We start from the raw sequence: 24,122 nt of genomic DNA, 5'->3' as shown, positions 1-24,122 counted from the left end.
TATCATAGAAAAACAAAAGTTCTACTAAGTTCAAGCAAAGACACTGATCTTGAAACAAACAAAAAAAATTGTTGGAACAATAAAACACTTTTTAAATTCCAGACTTAGCTAGGAAGCCCTTCTCTCCATACACAGAAACTGTATGATTATAATTTAAAAACTATCAAGAGGTTTTACCCGGCCACCATACTGGAGCATAGGTGCTGGAAGTACACGTCCGGTTACATGGGCCATTTCATCCCGAACTTTAAATTGAAACTCCTGAACAAACGGATCTGTTTCATAATTTGCACTTCTTACCTAACAACAGAAAAAGTTTGTAGTTACTTTCAAAATTCCCCCAAATTCCCTGCTTTAGAACCCTCTAATTTTTTTTCTTCACTGTGTCAACAATGTTTTATAATACTGACAGGTGTAGATAATGGTACCCTCACTATAGAGCAGAGAATCTTAACTTGGGGACCACAGATCATGAGTGGACTGTAGGAAGTCTGTGAACCTCCTGATAATTTACAGAACATTTAAATGTATTAGGTTGCATAATAAGAAATTTCAACTATTTATGACTCATGAAAATGGTAACTTTATATGATTAAGCCTCATATACTTTGGGAGGGTGGTTGAGAGACTGCAAGAGAAATAAATATAAGGTTGGCCAAAAAGTTCGTATGGGTTTTCCCCTAATATCTTACGGAAAAACCCGAATGAACTTTTTGGCCAACCCAATACCTGACCTAAAAATGGTTAATTACTTCTAATTAGAGGATCTGGATATATACTATCGAAATTTATTTTATGCAGATCTCGACAGCAAATATCAATAATCCTAAGGCTTTTGTTCCTAATGGATTACAAGTTATACAAAATCTCCTTGAATATTTTCAGATAAAACACAGCACATTATAAAATTTACTTAAGAGATACACTTGAGACAGAAAAGAAAGCCAGTATGAGATACAGAGTATAATCTTTATGTAATATACCAATACATGCAAAGATAAAGAATTTATTGTAATTCAGTGTAGACTTGAATCTCAAAAGTGTAATTCATGCTCATAGTGTGCTATAATGTGTTTTTCAAAACATATTTACTTAGTCTCAGGATAAAGGTCAAACAAGGTTACAAAAAAAGGCAATGCTCAATTCTTTGAGTAACACTCTATTAAAAAACACTGTATAATCTAAATATGTAAAAAGAATCTCCCCACAATGTGCAGGAAAATTTGTTTTCTAAATTAGGCATCTAATTAATGCATCTAACTAATGTATCTTTTCTTCAAGCTTAAATGCCATTTTCTTCTGTAAGGTTACAAACAATAACAACAACTACTATTTACCAGGAGTTGCTAGGTGATGTGCTTGGTGCTAAATGTTTTATAATTAATTTTCACAATAACCTATGACTGTAAAGTAAGTCTTTTATAATCTTTATTTTACAGAGGATAAAATTAAAGCTCAATAAAGTTGAATGATTGGCCTAAAACCATATAGCTGAGCAAGTGATATATAATTTGAAACTATGTACATTCTGATTCTAGAGTTCCTACTCTGAATCACTGCACCAGCCTACAAGATGCTATAATTATAATAATACAATAATAATAACAGTAAGTGAGTAAAGAAGTTAGACTTTGAACCCAGAGCCGTTAGATTCCAAAGCCTGTGCTTTCAATCACTGTAAAATATCATTTCTCTGAACAGAAAAGCTGTAATAAATGAGTTAGAACTAGTTACTGAGATTTTATAGAGATAGTGAGAGGTTCTAGTCTCTTAAAGGTTTTAAAATTTTGTCATAGTAGATCAGAGAAAAATCCATGATGAGAACCAGCCTGTATTTTCCTAATTAAATATCATGTAATAACTTACTCTTTACAAACTGTAAGGGAAAAAAAGTCTTCTTTTTTTTTTTTTTTTTTTTGGTAATTGCCTTACAAAATGAAAGAGCCAGTTCTGTAACCCTTTTCCAACAATCTCTAAAACTGCTTTTGAAAGTGTTATTAAGTTGTTTTGGGTAATGTTCTTATTTCTAGATTTTTTTCTCTTCACTTGGGCAATTTACATGGTATTCAAGAAGAGAGTAAGATAAGATCCAGTTGCCTTCATTTTTCATTTTGCCTTAATTCCGTCAGTTTTAAAAGTAGTATTGATGTCTCTTTTCTCCCCATTTAGAACAAGGAGACAGCTTAGAGATCCCATACGGCTGGAGCTGTCTTATATTTCTTTATTCATCCTGTACGGTTACCAGTGTTTACAATGGAGCTAAGCCATCCTACTTTGTGTGCTAAGACTCTCACCATTGCTAGTCATAAAACTTTGACTTTTCTTCCTTTTCTCTTCCTCTTTTAGGTGGAAGGTAAGAAGGTCCAGTTTGTTAAACTGAAACATTAGTTCTGAGAGTATCTGTTCTGAATCTAATTAAAGAGCTTGGGGTTAAATTAGAAGGATCTAACCCTTTTCATAGAATCCACTAAGATTCACCCCCAGAATACCACTAGATTACTTCCATAATCTCTTTTAATTCTGACAGCCCATGAAATGGTAATGAGGTATGAGTTGATAAGGACATGCTTCTTTAGAGCTCATCCTAATATGTTTTTAATTTTCATTTCTAGGATTAAGTACTAACCAATCTGCTAATTTCCTCTTGTCTATCTGGTGCAGATCTTGCTGTTGCTTTGATCATAGTGGAGGTTTGATTGTCCGTTAGCTTCTTGATACATCGTTGCCCTGCCACAATATTACAGACCTACAAATGGAAAAAAATTTTGTACTAGATATACACATCTTTCTTAAAATTCTGAGCGCCAATTACATGTGAGATTAAATTTTAATATCTACTCCATTAAACCACTTCTGTTTAATATCATGTTAAGTAAAAAAGCAGTAAACAATACTGCTTTACAGTATGATTATAATTAGGTAAAACGTACACTGCATAAAAAGGCTGAAAAGAAGTGTACCAAAATGCTAACAGTGGTTACATTTAGAGTGGTAGGACTGTGGATGAATTTTTTCCCATATTATTTTAGAGCTGAAAATTTAGAATAAAAGGAAATTTAAAAACAGTTCAGTCTCCAAAATAAATGTGAGAGTATGAAGTAAGTTATAGGTCATTAAAAACCCCAACAGAATGATGAATAAGAGGATATTAATAAGCAGCCTAAACACATTACTTCTAGTGGCAGATAGGTATGTTTCTGCTCCTGCCCCACTTGCAGACAGGGAAGGTGTGGGTACTTCAGCTGAAGAGTATACTTTTCTCTGAAATACTGTGCTACTGTTCTCTCCACAGTTTGGCCATTTTCTAACTGCAAAGGAAAGCTGGAAAAAAAAAATTACACATTAACAACTCTTATCTCATTATGAGCCAGCAAAACTCCCAATCTACTAACTCGAGCAAGCTGCCTCACATCATCTCTGCTCTGACAAACACCAGCTTTTCTTACGTTTGATGACTGGCAGGCCTTCTTGTTACATTACAAACACGGTATTTCCGTCTCATTGTTCCACAATGAGTCACTTCAACCTTCAGACCTGTTCCCAACAAGAAAAACTGAGGTTATAGAACTGTCACATGTAAAATATTTATAACTATAAAGCCTGTTCACTACTATAAAAACTCAAATTCTAAACAGAAAATCTGTGATACAGGCAATGTGATATTAACAAAGGATTTTATATATAACATTGTTAACAACGGTTACAATCATGAGAGACCTAACTCCAAACCTTTTCCCTATTCTATCAAGCTATTAAAAAATAGTATAAAATTTGCAAAGCCTGTATATCAAGGGATAAAGTTCTCCATTAATAAAAAACCCTGCTTATAATGCAGGTTTTTATGCTGGTCGAGGGAAGGAGCAAAGGGAGTTATGATAATTTTCAAGATATTCTATAACCTTCAAAGTATGTGATATCTCATTTGCCCAGTAATCACATACTGACTGAAGATCATAATTTCATATAGCTGAAGAATAAAGTCCTTCAAAGATTTTTAAAGCAGGAAGGAAAAAAAAAAATATTCCAGGCCCTTTTAACAGAAGTGGAGTGACAATTTCGTTGAAGGATAATACAGTGATACAGTTCTTTTACTACTATTAGAAATCAAATGCAACCAAAATAATTCCTAGAACAGGTAATCCAGACCTTCTTATGGAATCAATGATCCCTTTGAGAATCTGATGAAAGCAATAAATTCTCAGAAAAATGCAACATACACTTAATTTAGCATATGAATTTAGATGTTCGTGGATCCGTGCGTCCATTTGTGGACCCTAGGGGTTTGCGGATCCTAGGCCTGCTTTAGGAAGTGAAGCTGTGGGCTTTTAAAACACTGGCTGAAATTCTTTGGGATGAATTTTCCTATGCAGTGGTGTACAAAAGAATTTTCTGAGATGATGGATTGTTCTACATCTGTGCTAAAATCACCAGCAATATGTTACTGCACACATGAAATGTGGCTAGTGTGACTAAAAAGCTAAAATTTTAATTTAACTTTAATAAATTAAAATTTAAACAGCTACATGTGGCTAGTGGATACTCTTGGAGCTACCTAGAGAAGAGTTAACAAACAGATACAGTGGCTACTGGTCACAGATAAGCAACTCCATTTCTAAGGCCTATACTCCAAAGGAGGAAAATCTAAAAAAGGGTAGATGGAGGACAACTTTTAGTTCCCTGATAGTATTTACGGTTAAACTTTTGTATTATTTTCCTTTTATATCTGTGTATCCTATAGTGCAGAGGTTCTCAACCAGAGGTGACTCTGACCTCCAGGGAAGGTTTGGTAATGTCTGCAGACATTTTTGACTGTTATGACTGGGGGTGCTACTGGCATCTAATACATGCTAGATTTTGGAATGCTTGGATCCAGGGATGCTGCTAAATTATACTGCAATGCACAGGACAGCACTACCTCCCATCCCCAACCACAACAAAGAATTATCCAGCCCAAAATATCAATAGTGCCAAGGTTGAGAAACCCTGATACAGTATAACTTATTTTCGTATCTACTAACTGCAGAACCAAACACAAAGTTCAATCATAGTAATATTTTCTTATGACATATCAGCATAAATTAAGATGTTAAATGGACACAGTGTCACTCTACCAGATTGGTATGAGATTTTCTTAAGAACTACTCCTAATTGAATCAGTGAGAAATAGTTTTTATTAGTAACTACCTTTATAAAACTAAAATGTCAGATCAATTAGAGCATTTACTATGCCTCTATAAATAAGACTAGAAAATACTACCAAGAGAAGGCCTTTTAAGAAGGAAACACCAACAATATGAAGTAAGCAAGATGTAAAAATAGTGTTTAGGGGGAAAACACGATAGAAAAATTTAAAACAAATTTCTGTTATCTATACCACTTAGCAATTTGTTTTCAAATCTTCCCCTTGAATTAAAAAAAATTATCAGTAAGGTTCTACAAGCCTACTAAATAAGTTTTTATCAAAAATAAAATTGATGTAAAGCAACTATACTCCAATAAAAATTAATAAAAAAGTAAAATAAAATAGATACTCTTACACACATATGGTACTTTTACCATAAACTTCCTCCAATATTTCTGCTATTCAACGATGATGAATTACTGCACAAAGAAACCACCCTAAAGTTACCATTAAATATTTAGGAAAAAGTTCAACTAGAACCAAATAATATTGTACTAGGAAATCTATTCATTATAGCACACTTTGTATCACTATTTAACAATTTTCATCAAATTCCTCATGCTAACTAAAAATTAAACCCAAATACATAATACAAAACATGTAACTTTGATTCTCTTGTGTAGCTGAGGTAGGAATACATGACGTACTTTAAAGAGTCCTCTTTAAAAAAAAAGCCTTCTTGACTTTGAATGGAGGAAAAAATCATCAGTATGTCAGTTAGATCCAACTCAGATTTTTCTACCCCAAATCTACAGTCATAGGTGCCTAAGGATTAGATCCAAATCCAGGGGTTAGCAAAAAGCTGAAATTTTAAAAAATGGACTAGATAATTCTCTGCCCAGGTCCCTCCCCAAACCCTCCATCCAACAAAAAATGTTTTTGGCTTTAATAAATCAAATATTTAACCTATAAACTTGGCTTTACCTTCACTATAACATCAACTTTATAATGCTTTCTAGTCATTTTTTCAGTCATTTCTTTGGCCCCCTGAGCAGTTGAAGTTAAGATCGAGTCCATGCTCTTCGGGCAGCAGTTGAATCCTTGTTCTGTACATCTTGTATTTTCTGTGATAGAGTGGTGATATGAGTTGATTGCATAGTTACCGCAAAATAATGTAAGTGACTTCATGATATCAGAGGTGGTAACTAAGCAGCAACTCCACTGGAAACCATGGCATTTAGATGATCACATATTAATGGTGGGTAATGCACTACCTCCCAACAATGCTCACTGTGCAGTTAATACAGATTATGAAAGGACAATGGTATGATTGCAATATAAGAATATATAACACTTTCTTATTCTGACACTTAAATAACTTGAGATACATGGATGCCTATTTTCAAAGCAGGAAGAATTTTCCTTTAAATGTTTTATTACAATAACCATCTCTCTCCTGGTTACTAAATGGCAAAGAATAAATGATTACTGGAGCAAGCAGGATGTATTCAACTATACTAATTGATTTGGGGAACTGAAAGATGTTCAGAGAACAAACTTCAATGCTTCATTCAAACCACAAGCTAAAAATTGCCTGTAACAAATAGGTAAAACCTTAAAATAAAATGACATAATTATTTCTGACAATTTAAGATCTAACATTTAGTATAAATAGAATTTATACTATTCATTCTAATTAGAGAATATCTAATTTCTCTTTGTGTCTAAATAATAAAGAACTAAATACAGTGGAGTCACATCTTACATGAGGATTAGGTTGTAAAGTCATGAACAAGGCAAGAATTTTACGTAATCAAAATTACTCTTGAAAAATCCCTTAAATTGCAGATAAAGTACACTATGTGTGGGTTTGCACATAAAAGTGTACATGTATATAGAAAGCTACAATTATATAAACAATAAATATATACTAAATATAAATTTTAGGACACAATTGAAATTAATTTTTAATTTTTCTCTTTGGAAGACCACGTAGAGATGAATTTGTATTAGTAAAATATACATACGATGCAACACCACTGTATACATTTTAGTTGCTAACTATAAAATAGTCAAGATCAATGGTCAACTGAATAATGTATATGAAATTACTAAGTTTCAACTCTAGAACAACACATGAAACAGGCTAGTCCCATATCCATAAATTTACAAAGGAATAAAATATTCTGCTATCATTTCAGAAAAATAAAGAAGTCATTATATTATCGATAGAATACATTCAAAGAATGGCTCCAGTTCTGAAGTGACAATGTTTTTGGAATAAGCTTCTTATTTTTAACAGTATCATAGAAGCATTTTCCTAACAGATACTCTTATACCTTCAGCTAGTACGGGAAAGTATTGACAAAAAATTAGCTAGTGTCAATATTAATTCCATTACTTGGTATTTCTTTCATTGAAACACTACCTAAGATGTTATGGTAATGAATTTAATGCGACATTTTATAATTAGTCCATATTTGTACTGGTGATGTTACATGAACAGACTTATATCTTAAAAAATTCCAATGAAAGTTTGTTATGTTCATGCATTTTATAGTTAAGTTGTTCCAAATGCTAATTAACTCACCTTTTATCTCTTTGGTGAATTTTACCCGATGAGAATCAGTCAGAGGTCTTGGCTGCTCATCAATATTATGAATGTCAAGAACTTCACACATGAACTGAATTACAGGTTGTGCTTTGTAGAAGGCAGTGGCAGAAACTAAGAAGAAAAACACAAATAGTACAAATTAATGTTTCCTTTAAAAAAACTCAAAAACTTGATCTCGGGCTCCATGATAATTAACTAATACAGAGTTAAAATTACCCTTTTATGTATACCTCTATACATATAAAAATATTTCCAAAGTTAAGCAGTTTAAATTTGAACTGCTTGACTGGAAGACAAGCACAGTAACAGAAAAGCCTAATATTACAGTTTTTATAATCTATCTCTTATCATGGGTAACTGAATCATTCCATTTCCTACTACATGTACAGAGCAGTGTTCTCGCTATGAAGCAAGGTCTATAAGGGGACAAAGAAGGCCAGAGCACCTTAGAAGAAGAAAAGGTTAGGTATTATTTCTTAAACAAAGCTTTTTGTGCCACCCTAGACTGCTTATCTATACTAGCGAGAGCTCTCCCTGTTTTGCACAGATTTGAGAAGACAATGGTATTAAATGTTACTAGTGCTAATCCAAGCTACAGGTAGTAATAGTAAGGTGTATCTGCCCAATGTTATCTAGCTACAGTCAGCAGTCTTCCAAGAGCCAACAAGTATGATTTCTTAATCTTGGGTTTTGGAACTAGAAGAGCTTCTACTAACCAATAGTTAGTAGACCACCATCACTCATTTCTTAAATACATACTTACTGACTGCTATTATGTGCTATAAAGGCACTGGGGATACAGTGAAAAGTATAACCAAAACAGACAATAAGCTACATGCTATCATGTTTTTTATTTAAAAAACATGCCTACTGTGGTGCTCTTTCTCTTATCCTCCTTGGTTTAGGATTAAATGTCTTCCACAAAATGTCCCTCATCTCTGGAAGGATATTTATCAAGGCTTTAAGTAGTTATCTCAGGTAGTAAGACTACTGTAGATATTTTTTATTTTCTTCTTTTTGACTTTATCTTTAAATCTTCATTTTTTAATAGTGAGCACATATTACTTTTTCTTTATTACAGAAATAATATATGAATGAAGTCTCATCCTAAAAAATTTAAACAATATAGACATGCACAGTAAAGACTTCTGGTCTCCAAGTATCTTTAAGAAGCAACCATTATTAGTACTTAGGTATGTATATATCCTATTCTTTTAATATGCACTTAGATATAAAAATGCATATACAACTTTCTTTTTTTACATGAGATCAGATAATAAATGTTCTATGACTTCTTTTATTATTATTTTTAAAACTAACAATGTGTCTTAGAGATCTTTTTATTCTGCAGTTTGGGTGCATGGTAATTAAGTGAATATATATTCCCTTCCCCTCTTAATGAAAAGGAACACAAATGATAAAACATTAGAAACACTATTCTGGCCTTTGATTTCTTTTTTCTCATTATATATCTTAGAGATAGATCTATATGTACTAATATGGAACTATATCATTCTTTTTCACAGCTGCAGGATATCTCATTGCATGGACCTACTTCATGTCCCTCATGATGGATAGTTATGTTGATTTTGTACTTCCATCCAAATAAACTTTAGAAATACCTCCACAATTTCAAACTAACTAAAAAAAGAGAGACTGGTAAGACTGTATTAGCATTCTGGGTATCTTATTCAAATCCACAGTACTTTAAAAAAATGTATACATTACATTCTTCTATTAAAAAATGTGAGAATATTGTCGTACATTAAAACAAGGCTGGCAGGACACATACCAAATAAGCACATATTGCTTCTGTGTTAATTAAAAAAAAAAAGTGGATAAAGGAAAATAAATACATGGTAATTAACATGCTTATTTTGTCTTTCCTTTAATCCTACAGGTAAATTTTCTTCACTGGATTATTATAATACTAGCATTCACAACTAATGTGTCTTATCTCACAGAGTTGAAACTACTAAACAAACATTATTTATCCTGTTTAACATTCTATTAATTTTCCTTAGTGTTTATCCCACTGTTCTTCTAATCATTACTGTTCACCATCTTCCCCACAGCAACGTGGGCATCTGAGGTAAAAATTAAAGTTAGTGAAGGAAAGCTCTTACAAAAGATGGGATGAAATCAGTGAGTACAGTTGAATTAGGCATGAATTTCAATCAGCAAAGATCTGCCTCTCTATCCCTTGGTTAAATCCTGAACATTTTATAAACCTACATATTTATGCATTTTTTCCTTCTTTCCCTTTCACAAATCAGCTGAGTTTAACTGAAAAAGTAATATTTACATTTAATATTTTAAAACCTATTAACAAAATATACATTAACACACTAAAGGAAATAAACATACAATCATTTCTACAGATAATTACCCTCAAAAAAGCATTAGATAAAATTCAGCACCATAACTAAAAGTCTCACAGTACCAGGACTAGAAAGGAGCTTTCTCAGTTTGATAAAAGTTATCCACCAAAAATCTATGGTAAATTCAACTTCATTTAATAGAAAGTGCTAGCTGGCACAGGAATGCAAGCTAAGAGAAGTAAAAGGTAAAAAGATTGGAAAGGGAGAAACAAAATTATTATTCTTCACAATATGACTGTCTAGAGAGAAAACCCAATAATCTATAGATAAATTATAGAATTAAGACAGTTCAGTAAGGTTGCTAGATTTAAGATCAACATATAAAAATAAAATTACATTCTTATACATTAGCACCCAACTTAAAATGTAATTTAAAAAAGATACCACTTAATATCACAACAAAAAAGACATAAGACACGAGATAAAATCTGAACAAAAGATGCATAAGACCTATAGAAGTAATAGGTATCTTTACTACTACAGAAAATCTAAATAAATGGAGTATATACCTTATTAGTATAAATTATTTGTAAATTAATCTGCAAATTCAAGGCAATTTCAATCAAAATACCAATAGGATATAACCCCCTTGACCTCTGGAACTTAAGAAGCTGATACTAAAATTAACATGAAAGAGAAATGAAACAAGAATAGCAAAGATAGTTTTTAAGAATAAGGTCTGCTCTAACATTCATCGAGATCTGTTATAATCCAATTCAAGTCAAGAGACTGTGGGGACAGACACACAGACCAGTAAAACAGACTTGAAAGCCCACCTTATACAATATACAAAAACAAATTCCTATTCAGAGAACTGAATATGAAAAGAAAAATAAACATTTAGAGGAAAATATAGAACATCTTTATGATCTTGGAGGCAAGAAAGAATTTCTTAAGATATAAAAACTATCATAAAAAAATACCATAAACAAAGCTAAAAAAAAAAGACAGGCTATAGGTATGTGTAATACATATAACTAATTATTACTCTCCAGAATATATAATAAGTTCCTATAAATCAAGATAAAACAAGAAAAGTGGCAAAGGATACTAGGCATTTCATAGAAGAGAAAATCTAAATGTCAAAAAACAAATTTTCACTAATTATCTTATTTGTAATTAAGGAAATATATACAAAAACTATATCAAGCTATCATTTAACACCAATCAAGACTGGCCAAAAATGTTAAGACTGATAACACAAGCTGACAACAAGCCAAAGGAAGACTGAAGAAAGAAAGCTCTCATACAGACTGCAGGAATATAAACTGATACAGTCAGTTAGGAACAAATGGTAATTTATAGTAAGTTTGAAGATGAGCATAATTTTCAACTCAACAATTTCACTCTAGGACTTCCCTGGTAGTGCAGTGGTTAAGAATCCGCCTGCCAGGGCTTCCCTTCCCTGCAGGGGGACACAGGTTCAAGCCCTGGTCTGGGAAGATCCCACATGCCGCGGAGCAACTAAGCCCGTGCACCATAACTACTGAGTCTGTGCTCTAGAGCCCGCGAGCCACAACTACTGAAGCCCGTGTGCCTAGAGCCTGTGCTCTTCAACAAGAGAAGCCACTGCAATGAGAAGCCTGCGCACCACAACGAAGAGCAGCTCCCGCTCACTGCAACTAGAGAAAGCCCGCGCACAGCAACGAAGACCCAACGCAGCCAAAAATAAATATAAGTAAAATAAATAAATAAAATAAATTAAAAAAAAAAAAAAAAAAAAAAGGATCCGCCTGCCAACGCAGGAGACACAGGTTTGAGCCCCGGTCTGGGAAGATTCCACATACCAGGGAGCAACTAAGCCTGTGTGCCACAACTACTGAGCCTATGCTCTAGAGCCCGCGTGCCACAACTACTGAAGCTTGCGCGCCTAGAGCCCGTGCTGCGCAACAAGAGAAGCCACCGCAATGAGAAGCCCGTGCACCGCACCAAAGAGTAGCACCCCCCTCGCCGCAACAAGAGAAAAGCCCAGGCACAGCAACGAAGACCCAATGCAGCCATAAATAAATAAATGAATGAAGGAATGAATGAAGGAATAAATTAATAAAAACCCAAAAAACAATTTCACTCTATTGGAGTATATACTCTACAAAAATTCCGTATCTGTGAAAGGCAACATGAATGAGAATGCTTATTGTAGCACTGTTTATAATGGTAAAAAGAATGGAAACAACTTAAACACCAGCCAAATGGATAAATTTGTACTACATGCATGTAATTAAAATTAATGGGCAGGTGTTAGAATTCAGATAAATAAAATTGAGAAGCAAAAAACTTGAGAGGAGTTTGGTAGAAAATGCGATCTTACCAACTACTTAGATTGCCATTATCTAGATATGTATAATACACAACTAAGGCAAAAAAATTTACCAAAATAGACTAGATGTATAGAATACCAGTGGGATAGTCTTTCAATTCATGAACATAATATCTCTGAATTTACTAAGGTCATTCCAATATCATTAAGGTCTTGTGATACTTTATAACTCATTTATTAATAATTGATAAAAATTTTGCTGCTGTTGGAAATGTATCCTTTAATCTTTCATCACTTTTTTTTTTTTTTTTTAATTTATTTATTTTTGGCTGTGCTGGGTCTTCGTTTCTGTGTGAGGGCTTTCTCCAGTTGTGGCGAGCAGGGGCCACCCTCCATCGCGGTGCGCGGGCCTTTCACTATCGCGGCCTCTTTTGTTGCGGAGCACAGGCTCCAGACGTGCAGGCTCAGTAGCCGTGGCTCACGGGCCCAGCTGCTCCGCGGCATGTGGGATCCTCCCAGACCAGGGCTCGAACCCGTGTCCTCTACATTGGCAGGCAGACTCTCAAACACTGCACCACCAGGGAAGCCCTACTTATTTTTTTCATTAGGTTTATTTTCTTCTTTTCATGGGTAGCAGTGTTAGAATAATGAGAAAAGGATAGGCTTGGAAATGAAATAGATTTTTTTTAATAGGGTTTATTAAAAATTAATTAATTAATTTATTTATTTTTGGCTGTGTTGGGTCTTCGTTTCTGTGCGAGGGCTTTCTCTAGTTGTGGCGAGTGGGGGCCACTCTTCATCGCGGTGCGCAGGCCTCTCGCTGTCGCGGCCTCTCTTATTGCGGAGCACAAGCTCCAGACGTGCAGGCTCAGTAGTTGTGGCTCACGGGCCTAGTTGCTCCGCGGCATGTGGGATCTTCCCAGACCAGGGCTCGAACCCGTGTCCCCTGCATTGGCAGGCAGATTCTCAACCACTGCGCCACCAGGGAAGCCCTGAAATAGACTTTAATTCTAGATCCAGACTTGAAATTCAGAGAAATCATAATTTGTTCATTGCAAAATTAGAAAAACATCTAGTACTTATAGCATTAGGGTGAAGATTCAATATAAGGTACCTACTTGTGCCCAGAACATGGCAGGAGCTCATCAGAGCTCTTTTTCTCATCTTTGAAGAATTGTCTACTCATGTCTTTTGCTCTCTGATTTACTGAGGTTTTAATTCTAGGCAAAATCATTTTGTCAATGTAAACTAACTCCTTGAAGAGGCTGATGGGAGAATGTTCCATGAAAAAGCGATTAGGATTCTTGAATTTGCATTTTACTGTGTCAAAATTGAAAATTTTTGTTAGGACGCAGCTAAAATAACAGATGTGAAAAAAGAAAATAATAAATATTTGCCATATTTAAGATAACTAGGACTACATGTACCAAAATGAGCCCAGGTCCAACTGATGAGTATAAAATAAAGCAGTAAATAATGCTGATTCCTGGTAAAAACATAACTACAATTATACTTTAACCTCCTGAGAGGTTATGTGCCTCAATTTTATATGTATACTTTCATTGCTCTGAAGATGTAAGAACAGAAACTTATTATACAATGCCTTTTTATGGTAATAGTGAGCAATTAAGAGGCAACATTAAACATCTTGGCATGTCTATTATTACCTAGCAAAATAATATTAACAGAGTACTCAGGAGATATTGATAGATGAAAGGATTGCTTTTTTCTTTTTCTATTTTTAATATAAAATATCACATATTTACTAGAGTGTCACTAAACAAATTATAAAGTGAATATCCACATAACCAACATTCATATCAAGAACTAAATATTGCCAGTATCCTAGAAACCTCTTCCCTATCCCCTTCCCAACCTTAACTTCCCCTCTCTCTGCTAGAGGTAACCAAAATCCTGGCTTTTATGGTAATCACTTCTTTTTCTTTATAGAATTACAACGTAAGTACAGATCACTAAGGACCACAATTTACTTTTCCTAGTTCTTGAATGTTATGTAACTGGAAACATAAAGCATGTAATCTTTTTGAGACTTTTGCTAAACATTGTTTCTAACTCATCTATATTAATTAAATGTAACTAGTTTCTTCATTTTCATTGCTCTAACACTCTGTTGAAGAAATACACAATTTATCCACTCTGATGCTGATGGACAGGGAATTCCCTTGCAGTCCAGTGGTTAGGACTGGGCGCTTTCACTGCCAGGGGCCCAGGTTCAATCCCTAGTCAGGCAACTAAGGATCCCAGGCGTAAGCTGCCCCGTGGCAAAAAACAAAACCAAACAAAAAACCAAAAAAACCTGATTATTAATGTTGGTGGACAGTTTATGCTGGCACTTTCCTTTGGTTATCAGAATAAGGTTATGAATATTCTTATAGATAGCCTTTTTTTTTTTTTTTTTTTGGCTGCACCACACAGCATGCGGGATCCTAGTTCCCTAACCAGAGATCTAACCTGTGACCCCTGCAGTGGAAGAGTGGATTCTTAACCTCTAGACCACCAGGGAAGTCCCTAGGTGGCCTTCTTGATATACGTACACACATATATTTCTCTAGTAGAAAAGGCAATATCTGAGTAGAACTGCTGAGTCATTAAGGATGTCTATCTCTCCTAGATGATGTCAAACTCTTCCAAAGTGGTTTTAACAAATAACTCTCCCACAAGCAGCATTTAAGAGTCACTGTCGTGCCAAATTTTCACCATTAGTATCGTTAGACTTGAATTTTAGCCCTTCTGGTGGATGTGTAATGATATCTCATTTCAAAAAAAAAAAAAAACAATTTGAGGTATAACTTACATACAATAAAATGCATTTCAATTGTAAAGGTCAATGATTTTGACAAACGTATATACATCTATGCTATTACCACCCCAATTAAGACAGAACCTGTCATCACCCCAGAAAGTACTTTCCTGCCCCTATGCAATCAGCTTCTGTCACATCTGCCACAGGCAAGCACTGATCTGATTCATTTCATAATAGAATAAATGGTTCCAGAATTTCATATAAATGGAATTATACTGTATACACTTTGTCTAGCTTTTTTGTACATCTTACTTGAGATTTATCCATACCATTGTATAAATTAGTAGTTAGTTCTTCTTAACTGCTGGGTAGTATTTCATTGTATAAATAAATCACAACTTGTTTCTCAGTTCACTTGTTGCTGGGCATTTGGGTTGTTTCCAGTTCCTAATTATTATGAACATGTAAACACATATGCACAAATCTTTGTATGGACCTATTTTTTCATTTCTCTTGGGGAAAGACCTAAGAATAGAACTGGTAGGACACATGGCAAGAAAATGTTTAAATTTAAAAGAATCTGCCAAGGGCTTCCCTGGTTGTGCAGTGGTTAAGAATCCACCTGCCAATGCAGGGGACACAGGTTCGATCCCTGGTCCGGGAAGATCCCACATGCTGCGGAACAACTAAGCCTGTGCGCCACAACTACTGAGGCTGTGCTCTAGAGCCCACGAGCCACAGCTACTGAGCCCACGTGCCACAACTACTGAAGCCCGTGCACCTAGAGCCTGTGCTCTGCAACAAGAGAAGCCACTGCAACAAAGAGTAGCCCCTGCTTGCCGCAAATGGAGAAAGCCCGCGCACAGTAACGAAGACCCAATGCAGCCAAAGATAAATAAATATTAAAAAAAAAAAAAAAAGAATCTGCCAAAATATTTTTCAAAGTGGTTGTACAATTTTATACTCCTACCATTTCTGATTGCTCCACACCCTTGCCAACACTTAGTATTGCCAGTCTTTTTGATTTAGCGAATCTAGCAGGTGTGAAGTGATATCTCACTGTGGTTCTTACCTGCATTTTCCAGATGACCAATGATGTTTAGCATCTTCTCAAGTGCTTACTGGCCATTCCCATAATCTTTTGTGAAATGTCTGATTTTGACCACTTTTTAAAATTGTCTGAGTTATGCAAGTTTTTCATATATTCTGGACACAAATCTTTTGTTTAGGATATGTTATGCAAATATTTTCTCCCAGCAGTAGCTTGCCTTTTCATCTTCTTAACAGTGTTCTTAAGAGAAGGTGTTCATTTAGATGAGGTTTCCAACATATTAAGAAATCTTTGCCTACTCCAAGGACATGAATATTTTTCCTCTTTTCTTACAAATTTCTCAGTTTTAATGTTTTTTTTTTTTTGTACAAATACTCAGCTGTTCTAGCATCGTTTATTGAGAAGACTATTCTTTTCCCATTGAATGTTGGCCCCTCTGTCAAATATCAATCAACCACGTAAGTGGGTCTATTTCTGTAGATATTCTAATCACTTCTTAGCCTTTTGGCTAAGATCAAGTGTAGTATCTATAGCTATCCTGTAACTTGATTTGTATGTCCATCTTTAACCCCAATATCACAGCTTTGATTACTGTAGCTTTATAGGATGTCTTCAAATCAGGGATTATGAACCCTTCAACTCTGTTCCTCTTCAAAATGGTTTTAGCTATTCTAGGTTCTCTGCATTTCCATATAAATCTTAGAATCAGCTTATCAATTTATATTATTAAAAAAAAAAGGCTGGTGAGATTCTGGGATTGTGTTGAGTCTACAGATCAATTTGGGGATAATGGACATCCTAAGAATTTGAGGCTTCTGGGCCAAGAACATGGTATCTCTGTTTATTTATATCTTCCTATCTTTCTCAGGAATGCTGTGTAGCTTTCAGTGTAGAGGGCTTGTACATCTCTTTTAAAATCTATTCCTAAATATTACATTTTTTGATATTATGAATGGTACATGTTTTTCATTTTTCTAATTGTTGAATGCTGGGTATTATTTATTATACTGCTAGTATTTTCTTTTTGTATATGCAACTAGTGTCTTGTGATCTTGCTAAATTCATCTGTTGATTCTAGTAGGATTTTTTTTTTTTTGGTAGATTTCTTAGGATTTTTTACGTAAACAATTATGTCTTCTGCAAACTGAGATAGTTGTATTACTTCCTTTACAATATTATGCCTTTATTTTTCTTGGACCACCAGCACAATGTTAGACAGAAGTAGTGAGAGCAAGTATTCTTGCCTTCTTCTTAATCTTACGGCAAAATCATTCACTCTTTTTATCATTTAGTATGATGATGCCTGTATGTTTTTCTAGATGCTTTGATCAGGTTGAAGAAGTTTCCTTTTACTGCTAGTCTGTAAATTTTTATCATGAAAACGTTAAACTGTGTCAAATGATTCTTCTGTCTGTTGAGAGGATTACATTGTTTTTGTCAGGTGTCAGATTCCGGGGTATACTAGCCTCATAAAATTGAGTTGTAAAGCCTTTCTTCTTCTTCTGTTTTCTGAAAGAATTTGTGAAAGATTGGTATTATTTTTCCTTAAATGTTAGATAAAATTCAGCAGCGAAATCATTTGGGACTGGAGTTTTCTTTGTTAGAAAGAACTATGGATTTAATTTCCTTAATAGATACAAGGCTATTCCAATTTTCTTTGAGCCAATTTTTGTAAAGTTGTGTTTCATTTATCAAATTAATTGGTATAAATTTGTTCCTAACATTCCCTTATTAATCTTTCAGTTCTGAAGGATCTTTAGTGATAACCCCTTCTTTCATTCCTGACACTAGTAATCTGTTTTATTTTTCTATTTTTCTTGATTAGTCTTGTTAGGAGTTTAAAATTTTTATTAGCTTTTTAAAAGGAATTAACTTTTGGTTTCATTCACTTTCTATACTGTTTGTTTTCTATTAATTTTTGCTCTGATCTTTATTATTTCTTACCTTCTACTTACTTTGGGTTTAATTTGTTCTTCTTCTAGCTTAAGATAGAAACTGTGTGTGCTAGCCTGCCTCCAAGACGGTCCCTAATAATAAGTCTTGCCTCATGGGATTTGCACGTTTGTGTCTCTCCTACACTGAATATAACTGGTTTATATAACTAATAAGACATTACAAAACTGGCAGAATATAGCTTTCAATGCTAGGCCTTAATGTCATTACAGCTTTTGCCTTGCTCTATCATGGATTACTTGCTCCAGAGGAAGCCAGCCACAATATCATGATGACACTTAACCAGCCCTGTTGAGAGGTCCAGATGGCAAGAAACTAGGCCTCTAGCACAAACTTGTTACTGAGTTTTACAGATGTAAAACAAGACTTAACCGTCCATTTAAACATTCATCAAGTACCTACTATATCAGGGACTCCTTTGTGGGTTGGAATTTAAAGATGACTCAGACAAAGCCTCTGCCTTTTAACAATAGATCCTGGGTTAGGATGGCAGAGGAACCACAAGCAGCTCATTTCATTCCTTCCTCAAACTCCACTATAACTATGGTAAGGAATTAAAAGAAAGAAAGAAAGAAAGAAAAAAGACATAAACCTAGAAGGAAGGGAGAACAGAAAACAGAAAATGCACCAACATTTTAGAAGATGAAAAGCGAGTAGACAAGTTGTAACTGACATAGCAGATAGAATCCTCAGAAGGTGTGAGAAATGGCAGTACTAGGTACCTCTGAAACTGGTGATAAAAGGATGGGGGTAGTGCAGAAAAATGAAGAGGAAAGCTGTTTGAGAAGCAGGTAGAATCCTAGGTCCCTTGTTCAGCTCCATTCACATTGCGGAACAACTGCCTCGTCTTTATCCTGGCATAAACTGTAGGTCTATTCTCTGGAAAAAGTAAAAGACTTTTGGAGGGAGGATGTCAGGCACAATTAAGGGCACAGGACTGTACCCTACCCAAAACAAGGAATTAAATGACTATAAATATTAAATGCTGAATGCAGACATTCCCCAAGCCAGAATCCCCGACTTGGCTTCCAGATCGCAGGTAGTGAAGACTATTACCCTTCAAGCAGGAGTTTGGAAGGCTCATCTTTGGGTAATTTGACCAGGCAAAGGTAAAGACCTAAGGATAAACTAACATTATAGGTTCCCCAACATCAGCCCGATCAAATCACCCTATGATAAAGCTCAAAGTAAACAGGCTCCACTGATGAATTCGAAGCATCTAGTCAGTGTTTTAGAGTCCCAATGCATCATGAATAAATAATCAAGGATACTATACACTTGAAGGAAGCTTCCAAAATGGAGGATAATGATCAAAACAAACAAACAAACAAAAATTTGGAGGAAGCATAAGCATGTGTAAGAAAAATAAAACTCCAAACTAAATTATCTACAGTGAGCTTAGAGAAGATACTACCATATATGAAACAAGAATAGTATGCTACTATAAAATAACATTCAGGAAATAAAAAAGAACGATTAGAAATTTTAAAAAGCGAAGGGGGTTAAGAAGACGAAGGTAAGTAAATTTTCCAGAAAGTAAAGTAATACAAGGGAAACAAAACCTCACTAAAGCTATTTAAAAAGTGGAGCACCACTTTCAAATTTATGAAGGAAAATTATTTCCAACATAGAAACCTAGCTGAACTTTCATTCAGGTTTGTTGATACATTTTCCAATGTGTAAGGCATCAAAAATTTTTGCCTCTTGTGTACCCTTTTCTCATGAAACTTCTAAAAAAGGGGGAGGGGTAGGAAGGGATACAGATAGTGAAGTCTGATCCCAAGAGGACAGCTGTGCACCAAATATGAACATACTCAATCAGACTGAAGCAGTATGGATCAAGAAACAGATCTGATTAGACTGTCATTGAAATTCCGGCTGCCATTATACTCTTTTTCTAATGTGAGGATAGACTAGACAAGTCTGATACAGGTATCTTTACTTGGCTGAGCTTGACCAGTGCTGATAAAGTTCCTGCCCTGCTGCCTGACCCTTTCACCCTAAAGAAATATTCTGCTTTGATCTACTTCTGAGGACTAATTTGAATACTGTAAAAATCAAATTATTTCTTAACGTTAGGGATCTTATACCTGAACTTAAGACAAACATATGAAGCAAGCAACACCAATATTGTGATTAATAAATTACTTATTAGAAATCTGTTTTCCTTGCAAAGGAAGCATATTCAGTGAGAACTTTTGACTCTTAAGCAGCATAACTTATGATTACCGAATTCTACAACCATTTATATATTATGACTACTTTCTTCTAGCAGCAAAATAGTGAATGTTTTACAGAAAGCTACTTTTTACTGAAAAGCACAAGGAAGTAAATAAAGTATATAAAAATAAAACACATTTCTCAACTCAGATGTCCTGGGTCTGAGATTTGTCTGCCAGGAATCTTGCCTCTTAAAGGATGCAGTAAAGAGCTGTGAATATTAAGGGCATAATCTCTGGAATCAGAAAAATTGACCTCTATCATTTAAATATAAACTATTGTGCCTCAAATATAGTTATATCTAAATATACCTTTAATAGGTTATATTACATGTATCAATACATTAATAAAAATATAAAATACAAACTATGTGACATTTCGAGGGAGAAAGTCACTTTAGAGAAAGTTTAGAGATTTTGTCTCTAAACTTCAGTTGGGGGTATCACTTAACTCGTACAACTGTGATGAAGTTCATAGGAGATACAGTTGTCTTTTGGTTCCTGCGGGAGATTGGTTCTAGGACTCCCTTTGGATATCAAAAGTCGGTGGATGCTCAAGTCCCTTATAAAAAAATGACATAATACAGTCGGCCCTCAGTATACATGGTACCCAGGTAACAAGGGTCGACTGTAATTAATGTAAAATGTTTAGCATTCTGCCTGTGGTAAACAAAAATATCTTCAGGGACATACAACTAATAAATACCAGATTCACTCTTTCTTGGCTGTGTTGCGTGGCTTGTGAGATCTTAGTTCCCTGACCAGGGACTGAACCTGCGCCCTCGGCAGTCAAAGTGCGGAATCCTAATCACTGGACCACCAGGGAATTCCCCAGATTCACTCTGATGCTCTTAAAATGTATAATTACAAAAATTAAATGCAAGTTGCAAATGAGTTAGGCCTAAAGGCAGGCCAACCTAAAAAAATATTCTGCATTTCATTGACTCTAAAATGCTAATTATGGTAAGGTACATCAGTATTGTATGTCTCCTAAAAGAGAAATTTGCCAATTCAACTGTGACAAACCATCTACTGCAAGACATCTCCTGATTTCACAGATAATGAAATGTGAAAAAGTTTTTTGTGTGTCTAAGATTGGTAAAATTCATTAAAGTTACATAGTTGAGAGTTAGGATATTAAACACCATGAAAACAATCATTTTGAAGACAAGATTAAGTCACACAATTAGAATTAAATTGCTTGCTTTCTTAAAGTACTGTTCCATGCTTATCTCCACCACAAATTTCACCTCGCTCCCACCTGTCACTTCCTCAGAGAAAAGTTCCTTGAACACTGAGTCTAGAATGGATCCCTTTGTTACACAGTCCCACTGCACTTAGTACTTCCTCCTAGTACTCATTATATTGCTCAATACTAATCTTCTCTGGTTGATTTCAAGTTCAATAAAGACTATTTTGTTCAGTGCAATATACCAAGTGGAAGGGTTGCAAAATCAAAACCACACAAACAAGAAAGGAAATATAAGCAAGTAAGGTGGTCAGTGTAATATTTTCCCTCATTATTTTTCACAGCAGCATTATATATTATTGACAACTTAAAAATAAACTCATTTAAGTGCCTTCTTAGCACAGTAGGCAGCGCGTCAGTCTCATAAGAATAAACCCATTGAAAATTTTAGGCTTTGGGACTTCCCTGGTGGCGCAGCGGTTAAGAATCCACCTGCCAATGCAGGGGACATGGGTTTGAGCCCTGGTTGAGGAAGATCCCACATGCCGAGGAGCAACTAAGCCTGTGCGCCACAACTACTGAGCCTGCGCTCTAGAGTCCGTGAGCTGCAACTACTGAAGCTCACACGCCACAACTACTGAGGCCCACGCATCTAGAGCCCGTGCTCCCAACAAGAGAAGCCATCACAAGAAGTCCGTGCACTGCAATGAAGAGTAGCCCCGGCTCGCCCCAACTAGAGAAAGCCCGTGCGCAGCAACCCAATGCAGCCAAAAATTAATAAATAAATAAAATAAAATAAAATTTTAGGTTTTATTTCATTTCATTAAGATAACACAGATCTTTTTGTTTCTTTGCTTCACAGTGGCACCTGAAATTATCTACACACTTTGTTCACACAAATAAACATACTGTCACATGTTTCCTGAAACATGTAGCCTTATAGGTCTATCTCTTCTCCCTATCCCAACCAACCTATTTCATTCCTCTTCCTTCTTTCCTTCTTTCTTCCTAAAGGGAACCACTATACTGAAACTGGTGTGTATTTGTCCCATCTATGTTTTTTTGGTTTGTTTTTTTCTGGTTTTTTTTTTTAACATCTTTATTGGAGTATAATTGCTTTACAATGGTGTGTTAGTTTCTGCTTTATAACAAAATGAATCAGCTATACGTATACATATACACCCATATCTCCTCCCTCTTGTGTCTCCCTCCCACCCTCCCTATACCACCCCTCTAGGTGGTCACAAAGCACCACCAACTATGTTTTAATAATTTTACTGCATTTGTATGTATCTAGTATATACTCAAAACAAAAAATTCACATAAGTAGTAACATAACCTTTTGCTACTTGATCATCCCCCCCAACATTGTTTTCAAAAATAATCCATGTTGATATATGTAGATCTGGTTCATTCATTTAACTGTTACATAGTATACCACAAATAACAATTTATGTACTTATTCCAATGTTTACTTATTCTGTTATTGACAGGAATCAGGCTGTTTCCAATTTTCTGCTATCACAAATAATGTCTCAGTTTTTGCAAGATACCTCTATGGTATATTAAGGGTTTTAAGACATGTTCAATTTCATCTTTACTGGATATTGAAAACTGCCTCCAAAGTAGTTGTATCAAATCATACGCCTATAAACAGTGCATGATGATAGTTCCTTATACTTTATCCTCACCAACATTTGATATAAGACTTAAATTTTTATAAATCTGATAGGTGTGAAACAGTACTGATTTCACTTGCATTTTCCTGATTACTAATGAATTTGAGAATCTGATTTTCTATTGGCCATTTGTGTTTCCTCTTTTGTGAATTACTTTTTTTTTTTTTTTTTGGACTGATTGCCTTATATCCCATAAAGCTCTTGGTTATATATGCTGTAAATATTCTTCTAGCATTTTAAATTTGTTTATGGTGTATTTATAACAAATAAGTTTTAAATTTTGACAGAGCCAAGCTTATCAGTATTTTCTATTATGATTTATACATTTTACATTTTGTTCAATGTTAGAGATATTCTCTTACTTTTTCTCTGAATGAATCTTATCTTATTTTTTATTTTTTATTTTGGCCATACTCCACGGCATATGGGATCTTAGTTCCCCGACCCGGGATGGAACCTGCGCACCCTGCATTGGAAGCATGGAGTCTTAACCACTGGACTGCCAGGGAAGTCCCTGAAAGAATTTTAAAGTTTTGCTTTTCAAATTTTAGATTACAATCCACCTAGAAATAAATTTGGGACATGATGTGAAATGGGTCTAATTATTTTTTTCATATAGTTAACAACTGCATAAACACCATTTATTAAACATTTTACTCTTTCCTCAGTGATTTGAAATGCCACCTTAATATCAACAAAGTTTCCATACACACACACACACAGAGCTTATTTCTAGGCTTTATATTCTGCTTCATTAATCTGTCTGTCCCTGCAGTTTAAAAAGTGTGCTAAAATTGTTACAGTTTTAACATAAGGAGGGCAATTCCTCCCTCTTTATTCTTCTTTAAAATTATAGGTTTTTCATCGTCACTTATTTTTTCCATATAAATCTT

The 24,122-nt window shown here is 34.8% G+C and overlaps 1 protein-coding gene and 1 pseudogene across 3 annotated transcripts in view; one reads left to right on the top strand and one right to left on the bottom strand.

The window, feature by feature from the left end:
- The window catches only part of AGO3 (argonaute RISC catalytic component 3), a 117,566-nt gene that overhangs the window by 39,913 nt on the left and 53,531 nt on the right, over positions 1-24,122 (bottom strand). For all 3 annotated transcript variants that reach the window (XM_068539502.1, XM_068539503.1, XM_068539504.1), the window contains 5 exons: positions 7,713-7,847; positions 3,447-3,534; positions 3,174-3,321; positions 2,627-2,746; positions 178-300 (listed from right to left, as the gene is read on the bottom strand). In XM_068539502.1, the coding sequence (XP_068395603.1) occupies positions 178-300; positions 2,627-2,746; positions 3,174-3,321; positions 3,447-3,534; positions 7,713-7,847 (614 nt within the window). The remainder of the gene's footprint in view (positions 1-177; positions 301-2,626; positions 2,747-3,173; positions 3,322-3,446; positions 3,535-7,712; positions 7,848-24,122) is intronic.
- On the top strand, positions 16,678-16,763 carry LOC137763238 (U2 spliceosomal RNA; annotated as a pseudogene).

Source organism: Eschrichtius robustus, chromosome 3 (assembly GCF_028021215.1).
Source record: "Eschrichtius robustus isolate mEscRob2 chromosome 3, mEscRob2.pri, whole genome shotgun sequence".
Lineage (NCBI taxonomy): Eukaryota > Metazoa > Chordata > Mammalia > Artiodactyla > Eschrichtiidae > Eschrichtius > Eschrichtius robustus.
This window is presented reverse-complemented; position numbering and strand designations above follow the sequence as displayed.